The following is a 12,110-nucleotide window of genomic DNA, read 5'->3' on the forward strand; positions in this document are numbered from 1 at the left end:
ATGGTGGTACTGTTAGATATAGAATTGCTGACCTTGAGAAATTAGATAAAATTACTGCACATCAATTTTTGTCTGTTTTGGAAGGCTATATTTTATAGCAGAGCTTTGTCATTAAGAGAGTGGTTTATAGAATTTTAGATTATGTGGAATGATGAAGTAATAATCATAATTGAGGGAACTAATATCAGGTTGTCAAAAATTTTTAATTTTTCCTTTTTTTCCCAGGTAAAAGATAATTTTAAATTACTGCCATTCCTTTAAAAAAAGAAAGCAAATAAAATTTCCTAACCAAAATATAAGGAAGAACTTACCCTCAAAATAATCTTTAAATTGAGGAAATTTAGCTTAAAACATATTGCTGTATATTTTTTTTGTTTACATTTTGATTTTTGATTTCTGAATACTTCATACAGGATGAGCTTCAGTCTGTACTCCAGTGTTTGGGCTCCTCAGATTAGCAAAACAAATCTTAACTACATTTTTTGTTTTATCATGTGTATTTTTACAGGTGAATATTTATCGACTAGTCACAAAGGGATCAGTTGAAGAGGATATTCTTGAAAGGGCTAAAAAGAAGATGGTTTTAGATCATCTTGTGATTCAAAGAATGGACACAACTGGGAAGACAGTGCTACACACAGGTTCTGCCCCCTCAAGGTAGTTACCCAAAAATGTCATTTTAGAATCATACTGTACTTGTTTTTCTGAAATGTTGCATATGGTAAGTGGGACATTAAAGTATTATATTTAGTGTTGGCCTTTTTTTTATTTTTTAACACACTGGAGTACTTTTCTAGTCAAAAGCATACATTCACCACTTTAGTTTTGTAATCTTGGAGGAAATCTCTTTAACTTCTAGGCCTCAAATCCTTTAGTTTCAAAGCAAGTATACTAATAATACTTTACCTATCTAAATATTTCATGTATCTGTCATAAAAACTGTGTTAACAAAAGTGCTATAAGTGTTTAAATTTTTAAGTATTAGGTTGAGCATTTTTATTTTTCCTGATTTTAGTTCTACTCCTTTCAATAAAGAAGAGTTATCAGCCATTTTAAAGTTTGGTGCTGAAGAACTTTTTAAGGAACCTGAAGGAGAAGAACAAGAGCCCCAGGTAAAAAAAAAAAACACTTGCCTCAAAATGTGCCATCTTTTAAACTGCATTTAGTAAGAATAAAGTATATTTACTTTAAAATATAAAGTATTAAATATATTTGTTTTATTTATGTTATACTTTAAAATTTAAAATATATCAAAGTATATTTAAAATAAAGGTTTGTTTCTAATTATAGGAAATGGATATAGATGAAATCTTGAAGAGGGCTGAAACTCATGAAAATGAACCAGGCCCTTTAACTGTCGGAGATGAATTGCTTTCCCAGTTCAAGGTAGATTTTCTCTCTCTTTTTTTTTAATATAAATTGAGAGGGACTGATTTCATTTTTGTCAGTGTTTTATTAATCTCTTCTTTAAGCATAGTCAACAAGATAATTTTTAAACAAAAATGTTTAATATTCTTTTCCTACAATTTGCTTTTATAGCTTTTCTCCCTTATTCTGACAAATATAAACCAATATAAACCTGAGTCAAAAGGTACCAAATCATTTATAAATAATTACATGTAGTGGGATGGGGAGGGCTATAATTTCCTAAGTAGCACCTGGACAAGTGCTTGGTGAATAGCATGTCCTCAAATATTTTGGTAAATGAATGAATATGATCTCTTATTTAGATTTCCATGACTGAAGACTTAGCTGAGTTTTATTGGAGTAGTTTTAATCATTAGATTAAGCTTTATCACAACTATGAAAACTCAAGTAAATCAGTCTGACAAAGGAAGCAGTAGACTCCTTTTAATACTTATTAATACACCTGGTTTGGTGAGGGCTTAAGCAACACAAGTCGGCTGTGTATATATACAACCATATAGAGTAAGTTGTGAATTGTTTGGTATAAAGTAGGTTCCTCTGAATATTAGCCATTCTCCATGAACTGAGGTTTTTTAAGAATCAATTCAGTTTATATCATTTGTTCATTCAAATATTATTGAACACCTGCAATGTGCTATGCACAGGAGCACAACAGTGAATAAAAACCTTTGTAATTTTAATGGGTCACTGGCTGCAATGTGGAGGACGTACTGTAGCGGGGCAAAAATTGAAGCAGGGAAATAAATGAGAAGACTTTCAGTAATACTGGTAAGAGATCAAGATTTCTGGGAGACACCCCCTCTGGATATGATTTAGTTAACTCTTTACATTAAGTTAATACTATATGCTTTTACTTTGACTAATAGGCAATTTGAAAAAAGTCACTGATAAGTTATAGTAATAATATACAGTCAATATAGATTATTTTTATACCAGTGAGTTAATAACTCATATACAGCTAGCTGGCTTTAAGGCTGTCATCACATTTGAAGTAACAGACATGAGAATAAACTATTTTCAGCCCCATTCCTTCTGTAGGATAAGCATAGCTTTCTTGTCTTAATCATTTATCTATAAGGTTTATTTAATGTACTAGTATTAGTAGTTAGCTTTAATGACTTTCTATGAAACAGCCTTTTCAGTTTCTTAAATGTATTATTTAATCCTCACAAATGTTAGTGTGCTGTTAATATCCCTTTTTTCTAGAGAATAAGAAAGCAGAGCTTAGGAAATGTAAATATTGTATCTTGTCAGTAGCTTATTAGCTACTATTTCTATTGTCATAAAAAAATAAGAGTATTGGATTGTTTTGCAGCACTTATAGTTTTTATTTTGTAGATTAGATTTGTTATTAAGGTAGTTAATGGCTGGTGTGGTAATTCTTTTGGAAGGTGATTTAGTGTGCTACTACTATAAGTTACTTTGTTGTTATTCTGTGGAATTTACTTTAGTTCTGTTGTAATAGTTTTGTTAAGCAGCAGAGCAAAACAGAATCATTCCTGGAAGAGAGCTTATAAGTCATTGGTTTGATCTACTTTGACCTAAAGAAAGAAGGACCTTAGTTTAGCAATCATACTTGGTTTGATCCCTATTCATATTCATTATCCTGAGGATATTTAAATTTTATTGTCTTATTCTGGTATGCCAGCTTCCTCCCTGCTAAAAAAAGAAAAATATAATTTAAGGAGGAGTTCTCTGATGCTTATTCTGTTAAAATTCTGGAACTTACCAGGTTGCCAACTTTTCAAATATGGATGAAGATGACATTGAGTTGGAACCTGAAAGAAATTCAAAGAATTGGGAAGAAATCATTCCAGAAGATCAAAGAAGACGATTAGAAGAGGAAGAAAGACAAAAGGAACTTGAAGAAATTTATATGCTCCCAAGAATGAGAAACTGTGCCAAACAGGTGACTTTTTTAAATTTAAAAAGATATTTCTGTAATGTAAGAGTATTCACAATTGAACTGATCCTTTAATGAGAAATACTGGTCCATACATAGTTTTCTTGTAATATCTTCATGTGATTTGATAATGTTGGCCTCATGAAGTGAGTTGCAAAGTGTTCCCACCTCTGTATTTGGGAAGAGTTTGTGTAGAATTGTTAATTATTTCTTGGTTAAATGTTTGGCAGTATTTGTCAGGGAAACCATCTGGGCCTGTAGTTCTCTTTGTTAGAAGGTCTTTTTAACTGTAACTTCACTTTATCTTATAAATACAGAACAATTCAAAATGCCTATTTCTTGAGTGTGGGAGTTTTGTTTCTTTCTAGGAATTTGTTTTATCTGTTGTTGAATTATGGACCTAAAGTTATTCATAATATCCCCTGAAGAACCACTTTTTGGTTTCATTGATCTCTACTCTTCTTTCTTTTTGCTTTTCCTTTCATTTGCTCTTCTTTTTTTAGTGTCTTAAGGTATAATCTTAGACTACAGAATCAAGGTCCTCCTTTACTACTAATATCAGCATTAATACTACTACTTTACCTTTAGGCACTACCTTTTCTGAATCTCCTAAATTTTTATCAGTTGTGTTTCCATTTTCATACATTTCAAAATATTTCTCGTGTGACTTCCTCTTTACCCATAGGTATTTTTTTGTAAGAAATATGTTCAATTTCCAAATATTTGGGATATTTTCCAACTACCTTCCTTACTAATTCCTGGTTTAATTCTGTCATGGTCAGAAACCATCCTTTGTGTGAGTTGAGTTTTTAAAAATTTGTTGATGTTTATTTTATGGCCTAAATTAACAAACTGTCAAATTTTTAAGTGAGTAACAATGCCATGCTAAGCTACATTGGATTCTGTTGCAAAAGGAAAAAACAGTACTAGCTTTTTTGGCATTAACTTTTGTTTCTTAGAATATTACACTACAAGATTATTTGTCTTGAATACTGAGTTTTTTGGTGCCTCCTTCAATTTTGACTGAAGCAAACTAGGGACTTGCCTAATCCCTCTCCTGCTACCTTTCTCTAGAAGTAGAGTTTTTGGTTTTCTTTTTCTTCTCCTACCTCCATATTAGGTCTTTTGCTGTGCCCTCAGCACAGTGGATGAGAAGGATCTGACAAGGCTTCCTGCTTGTCCGTTCAGTGGTGACTATTGCCTTTCTCCAGGCCTGTACCATGAAGGAAAATGTTCTCTGATCTTCTCCCTGCTTCCAGTCTTTCTCATGAGTACCTGGTGGAGGTTTGTGGAGAAGCACCTGAGAGTGGGTGCAGGTCCTCCCCGTGTCTTTGGTTCCCAGGGATCCTATGCTTTTATGGTAGCTCACACCCAGCCTTTAGCAAATTTTAGCTAAATTCCCTATATCTGCTTATATGATACTTGATGTCCACTATTCTTGTTCTTCACAAGTGAGCCAGTGTTGGAGTCCCACCTCTTCTTACAAAGTGCTATATTTCTTTCTATTTTATATGACTAGATAGCCTTGTGATTTTGATACATTTAAGAAAAGTTTTTATTTTGTAGATTAGATTTGTTATTAAGGTAGGAGCAGCCCTCCAACTTTCTACATCCCAGGTATGTGAAGTCAAATAATGCCTGTTTGGCCTAAAAGTGACTGGGTATGTAGTAAACAATCTGTCCACCCAGAGATACTATTAGTAATTATATTATGGTATACATAACTCTGATACTTTAAAAATATATCAATTGCCAAATTTAATTGGAGGCATATTAATTTAGAACTTGCTGTCTTCCCTTTGACAGTATATAATGTATGTTAATTATTCTATAGCACAGTTTTTAGTGGCATCTCAACTTTCCTTTGTAGTATTTTGTCCAGTCTCTTTTCGATAAACATGTAGATTTTTTGCCTTTCTTTAAACACGTTTATGATCTAAATGACTTTTGGCCAGTGTTCCTTCATGTTCTCTCATCTTAGGACAAAATGCCTAGGAGTGATGTTGCTGAGTCAGCAGAATGGTCTTTTTTTTTTTTTTTTCTAAGGCTTTTGATATAATAACTGCCAAATTGCCCTCTGTTCCACTTTAAATATCCACCAGAGGTGTAAGACTGTCCTTTTTCTGTACCATTACCAATATTGGCTATTTTTGCATAGTCTAATATTGATTAAGTTGATGGAATAAAAAAAGAACTGCACTTCATTGTTATGTTCATTTCCATTTAAAAAAATTTACCAGTGAGGTTGTATAATTCTTTTACTTGATCAGTTGCTTGTCAATATCCTTTCTTATATTTTTACAAAAGGACAGTGGGTGTTTTCCTACTGATTTATAAGAATGCTTTATATATTGAGACTATTAATAACTGTCATTAACATTTTTCTCTATTTGCTTTTTAATTTTGTTTATAGAGAAATTTTGACATATAGAAGAACATTTAAAGTATTTTCTTTGCCCTTACAACAGAAGCCTTCTTTACTCTAAGCTTGGTTCAATTTTTATTTTCCTATTCCAGATTAGTTTCAATGGAAGTGAAGGGAGGCGTAGTAGAAGTAGGAGATACTCTGGATCTGATAGTGATTCGATCTCAGAAAGGAAAAGTCCAAAGAAACGTGGAAGGCCACGGACTATCCCTCGGGAGAATATTAAAGGATTTAGTGATGCAGAAATTCGGCGGTAAGATGACATAAGACCATTTTACTTCAACTTGCTTTTATTAGAGGATGAAATTAAAATACAGAAATCTCATAATTTTCAAAAATAAAGTCAAAGTTTTAGAGGAGGCAAATATATGATAATTGTGTAGGGATTGGGTAGTTCTGCTTTGGGATATTCATTATAGCTATGAAAAAATAGAAGTTTGGTATCTAGTGTTTGCATATTATTTAATTATTGTTAGTCTGTTTAGACTGCAAAATTTTTCTGGTTTTATTACGTGGCTCAGAATAGTGGCCCTTTTGAAAAATGAATGTATATTTCAATACATTAGGTTTATTAAAAAAAAAGTCGCACCGCATTTATGCCTCTCAGAATTACTATTTTTATTGGGAATAATTTAGTTCCATATTTTTCTGGTTTTTGAACACTGAGGTGATTTGCTTTTTTGAGAGGAACTATGTTAAAAATATTTCTGATATGTCCAAGTGGGAACTGAGGTAAGATTGGCCTTACAGGATCAATTGTTTTTTCTTTCAGAAATGTTTGTTTGTATATACAAATTTATTTAAGAAGTATGAGATAGGAGCTTACTTTTGTTTATGCAATATTTTTGCTTATGAAATTTGTGAAAAAGTTATTCATTGTTAAATTTTTCTTTCAAGCCATTGTAACTCTTTTCTTTTAAATCACAGACCTTACCAGTAAAGTTCTTCTTCATTCTTTCTACCAGAAAAGTAAACATATTGTTAGATTTTATTAAGGGTACTTTTATGACCACCTGATTTGCTGCACTTTCTATCTTTAGTTGAAGAGGCATTTCAACATCTAATTTTCCTGGGTATTTTCCCTCAACCATCAACCATCAACCATTTGGGTAGTTTTGTTCTTAAGTAAAATTTTTATTTTCCATTGCTGATTTAATACCATTCATCTTCTGAATTAAAGCTATATTCAGTAGTTTTATCAACACTTGGGATGTAAGGAGATGTAATATGATTGATAACTCTGGAGACACTTCGTGGTAGCCTTGAACCTTTTTTGTCTTATGAAAATAATAAAGTAATTTCTAAAATAAAATTTAGCTTCTCTTGTTTTATTTATATTGGCTTCTAAACATCATTGTGGGTATTAAAGTATGTCTTGTTTTATTTGGTATATCTTAATGTTTTAACATTTTTGTTTCTAGCATAGTCTGTTCATTTTTGTTAGTAACAGTGCCTTGAATTAATTTTTGCACTAACAAATATTTTCTTATTTCTCTATATTTATAAATACATCTATCTTTTAATGGACAGTGAAGCCCACACTTAAAACTAAACAATTATTCTCTGTTAGGTTTATCAAGAGTTACAAGAAATTTGGTGGCCCTCTGGAAAGGTAAATACGTTTGCCATTCTCAGAATTATAGAATGTGTTACATGCTACCAGCTTTATTTATGTTAATATTCATAAAAGTTTAGCTACTTTGTTAAAATGTGGCTCAGAATAGTGGCCCTTTTGAATAATTAATGTTTATTTCAATACATTCGGTTTATTTTTTAAGTTAGGGCATTTACAAAGTTAATCTGTAGAAAGCAAATTTCAAACAGATTTTTAAAATATTTTTGTAATATCCTTAATACTTTTCTCTAAAATTTTATCTACAAAGTTTTCTATAAAATACGTTTATAAAATACTGTTCATTTTTCAAATGTTTTATCTTTTTCATTACCAACTTAACAAAACAGCAAATTCATCCATAGAGAAACCTAGTTGCTAACCTAGTATTCTGACTTAAAGACCAGTTCTATTTTCCCTTACTAGAGAAAGTTTCCTTAAATTTCCTTAATTACAGCTTCTTTTTATATAGACTATTCAAAATCAAAGTGTCAAGACAGTTTTTTAAAGTTATCTGTTAATCTTAATAAGTGTTGGTGATTTGAATATTCTTTGTCCTTTGTTATAGGAAAACTCACTCTGGATGTAGAGTGGCAAAGATTAAAATAGGTTTAATTCTGTTTTTCCTCCCCAAAACCCCATCTTAAAATAGAGATTTTTCTGTTTTGAAATTACTTGCCTGAAATACTTGCATAATTATTTTAGATGATGAAAAACTGTTTGAACATTAATCATTATTCATATTATCTATTCAGTGCATAGTAACAAAAAATTACAGAATTTTACTTATAACCTTTTTCGTTTGTAATGGTCGTAATGCTTAACCACTTCCTTTTGAACTCAAGATTTGATCAGTTCTGAAGAGCTTTCACCGAATTAATAAATATTCTTCATATTTGGAGCATACATTTGCTCTTTAAAGAACTGGTTAACTTTATTATTATCCCTGAGTATATAAATGAATTGTTTCTCCACCAAATCTTCCTGGTTTTTATATATCTCATAACAGTTATATGAACTAGAATTTGTAGGGCATGCAAATGATTTGTAGAGCTTAAGAGAGTAAAATTTAGTCTATCTCACATGGCACTACTTTATTCTGCATATTTATCTGAAAACTGTATTATTTTTCAGATTAGATGCAATTGCTCGAGATGCTGAATTAGTTGATAAGTCAGAGACAGACCTCAGACGACTAGGAGAATTGGTACATAATGGTTGCATTAAAGCTTTAAAAGATAATTCTTCAGGAACGGAACGAACAGGTAATACTAAAATGAGAGCAATTTAAAGAGAGGTAAATGGAAGTTTGAAAATGTAATAGTTAGGTAGGTATTATATCTTAAGTTTGTCTGTTCATTCTTAAAAGATGCTTTATAAAACAAAGCAAGGCCAATCCTAGGCAATAGGAAATGGGTAACAGAATTGTACTCTTAAAGGCAATAGAGTCTATCTGCTTGGGAGGTAACCTCAGAAATTACTGCCTTTTGTAATATACTTTCAGTATAGATGCCTGGGAAAGTTATCAAAGATATCCACATATGGTACTGTTTTGTGGTCATAGTTATTACTTCATTAATGCTTATTTTGCAATTCATCTACCTAACAAAAATATTTAGATAAGATTTAGTAATCTATTATACTGAAAAATCATACTAGTACTGGTCTTTAGAGGCTGACAGTATTAATAGACCAATATATTTGTGAAGTTGATAGAACAATTATGTGAAGTGCTTTTTGTGAATCTACATCTGCAATATTATAATCACTAGTATATATTGAAAGATTTTGTGAAATTTAAGGTTTAACAGCAACCCCTCTCTTTAATAATACATAAATAAGTAATACTTAACTATGTAAGTAATAGCATGTGTTGCTTTGTATTTTGTAGACTTATATACTTTATACTTTATTATTATTTTTTTAATTAAGGTGGTAGACTTGGAAAAATGAAGGGTCCAACATTCCGAATATCAGGAGTACAGGTGAATGCCAAGCTGGTCATCTCCCATGAAGAAGAATTAATACCATTGCACAAATCCATTCCTTCAGATCCAGAAGAAAGAAAACAGTGAGTTGTTTACTTCTTCCATTGTAAAATACTTGTTTTATTCAGTAACTTGGATATGAAGTTATGTAAAAAAAGGTTATATGTCATTGGTTAGTTTGAATTAAATATTTTTTAAAATAGGGTATTTTGAAATTCTAATGACTCAAATAATGGTTTTCAAAATTAATTTTTAATAAGGCAGTTATAAACTTGAAAGTGCTATCTACTTAATTCTAGGTATACTATCCCATGCCACACAAAGCCAGCTCATTTTGATATAGACTGGGGCAAAGAAGATGATTCCAATTTGTTAATCGGTATCTATGAGTATGGATATGGAAGCTGGGAAATGATTAAAATGGATCCTGATCTCAGTCTAACACACAAGGTACTTACATTTTTTAAAATCTCTTGACAGTTAATGTTGAGTTTAATTTTTGCCCTTAAATTATGTTAGGAAATAAAAACTGGGAGTCAGGAATCTGGTTTTCATGAAGAGATTGAATTTAAATGATCTCTGAAATACCGCTTTACTTCTGAAATTATATTTTAGTTATTAAAACATAGTTGTATTTTTCTTCATATTATTAGGCTGAAGGTAAATTTCTCAGTCCATCATTACATTATTCAAGGACGAAAAAGGGTTCTACCCTCTAATATACTTTTTTTAATATCAAATAATGTTTTAGAGTTTTGGATGATTTGATGCTACCACACCAGCTAAAATCCCTTCTTTGCCTAGAATGGAAAACACTGGAAGCATTGCCTTATTCCCATCATTTGATTTATATTTTTATATTTTATTTCTTCATTGACAAATGGGAACCTTCAGGTATTGGTGCGTTGTCCTTTGCTACTGTGGAGCAAAACAAAATGGCTTAAATTCCCACTGTAGGAACTTCCCTATAGTGTGTGCTTTGGATCAGCTTATAAATACATGATAATTTGCATTCTAGGAACTTTTGTAGACTTACTGTTAAATATGCTGTTAGTGAGAGAGGAAAGAAACCTAATACTGTAATGTTTAACAATACCAGATGTTAAATACACTATTGTATATTGGAAAGAAATATCTAACCTCACACTTTGTATTCTCATTGTGAATGGATTGTTTTCTCATGTGTTTATTCAGAATTCATTCCCAAGAAACTAATTCTTTGGCTGTGGCATAGCTATAAAAATGTATTTTGCATTCTAAGTTATTTATTCCCCAAAATTTTAAGAATTGTAACTTGTTAGTGGACTGTATTTGTTTTAAGTTGGTAAGCATTTTTAGCCAGTAAGTTTCTCATGAAGATAACCTGAAAAAATTGCTTTTCAGATTCTTCCAGACGATCCTGATAAAAAACCACAAGCAAAACAGTTGCAGACACGTGCAGACTACCTCATCAAATTACTTAAAGATTTTGCAAGAAAAGAAGCTCAGAGACTTTCTGGTGCAGTAAGTTAAAATTCGGATGCTTAAGAGCAGCTAACTCTTCAGTAAGACAAAATCTAGTTTATTAATCACCCTAGAGATCTGTGGTTAATAGGAGCTGAAAGTGTAGTTTTATTTGACTGTGGTAGTGTTTTAACTTAAATTATCTCAGCATTCATGATAAAACTGGTGAGTCAGACCTTTCAGAAATTAGGTCCTTTTTTTCATTAGTATTTGGAGAGGAAACAGGGTAACTTGCTTAGAGTGGAGTACCTTTTGAGAGGTTATGTGTCCATTACTGTTTTATTTGGAGACATTGTGGAGCTTAAGGGACAGCATTAAAGATCACTGAACTTACTTATGAGGAGGATCCAAAAAAGTAGGAAGACACTAGAAAAAAAAAGGTGATTGGAAACTAAAACTTAAGCAATCTTTAGAAGTTTTACCTATGACCGTGATGTCAATAACTACTTATGTACTGTTAAAAATAATTTTCTAGTGCTATCTCTGGTAGCATTGACTTTAGTTAAAGATAACAAGCAAGGTGAAAAATCCTCCTGTTTCTACTTGTACTTCTCTCTTAATTCTTTTTTTTTTTTAAGAATAATTAATTATAGTTGGTTAGCATTTATTCACAAAAATAGTGAAACTGACTCATTAAGTTACATATCACTTTTGTTGTCTAAGATTGGTGTAGCTTATTACTAACAGACTCAGGGTTGGTTCTTTTAGCTTTTTAGATTTAGTATTTGAGGTTTTATTTTTTTAATAGAATCTGTGAAGTTGGTTAGAATAAAAATAATTACTTCTAGGGAGGTTTAAAGAAGAGAAAAGCAAGAACTAAGAAGAATAAAGCAATGAAGTCTGTAAAAATGAAAGAGGACATAAAGAGTGATTCTTCTCCCCTGCCCTCAGAACAGTCTGATGAAGATGATGATAAGGTAAGAATGTGTTTTAGAAAAGCAGCCTGTTAAATAAAAAGGGAACGTATCTGTTTTAGTATACTTAACATTTGAAATTTGAATGATGGCCTTAATTTTCACATTTAGGTAAAAGTGAAGTTCTTTTTTATAGTTCATTACAGTTTCCTTTACAGAACAGAATTCTACCCATCCATTAGAATACAGTATATCAGTAGAGGGCTAGAGCAAAGGTCCTTCCTTTTCAAACATTTGCCATTTGAATGAAGTTCCGTCTCCTTTAATTTCATTATGAATTTTTGAATAGGACTAGGTTAGCTTATTAGTCTTTAGGAAGGTGAACATTGCATGTAAC

At 31.4% G+C, this 12,110-nt stretch overlaps 1 protein-coding gene across 5 annotated transcripts in view; it reads left to right on the forward strand.

Annotated features, from left to right (window-relative positions):
• CHD1 (chromodomain helicase DNA binding protein 1) overlaps positions 1 to 12,110 on the forward strand; it is an 82,152-nt gene that overhangs the window by 58,121 nt on the left and 11,921 nt on the right. For all 5 annotated transcript variants that reach the window (XM_036925771.2, XM_036925773.2, XM_036925772.2 and 2 more), the window contains exons 20-30: positions 509 to 657; positions 1,016 to 1,112; positions 1,291 to 1,386; positions 3,161 to 3,337; positions 5,849 to 6,009; positions 7,327 to 7,368; positions 8,503 to 8,633; positions 9,301 to 9,439; positions 9,656 to 9,806; positions 10,740 to 10,859; positions 11,648 to 11,776. In XM_036925771.2, coding sequence (XP_036781666.2) covers positions 509 to 657; positions 1,016 to 1,112; positions 1,291 to 1,386; positions 3,161 to 3,337; positions 5,849 to 6,009; positions 7,327 to 7,368; positions 8,503 to 8,633; positions 9,301 to 9,439; positions 9,656 to 9,806; positions 10,740 to 10,859; positions 11,648 to 11,776 — 1,392 coding nt within the window. The remainder of the gene's footprint in view (positions 1 to 508; positions 658 to 1,015; positions 1,113 to 1,290; positions 1,387 to 3,160; positions 3,338 to 5,848; positions 6,010 to 7,326; positions 7,369 to 8,502; positions 8,634 to 9,300; positions 9,440 to 9,655; positions 9,807 to 10,739; positions 10,860 to 11,647; positions 11,777 to 12,110) is intronic.

This window comes from Manis pentadactyla, chromosome 2, assembly GCF_030020395.1.
Source record: "Manis pentadactyla isolate mManPen7 chromosome 2, mManPen7.hap1, whole genome shotgun sequence".
NCBI lineage: Eukaryota > Metazoa > Chordata > Mammalia > Pholidota > Manidae > Manis > Manis pentadactyla.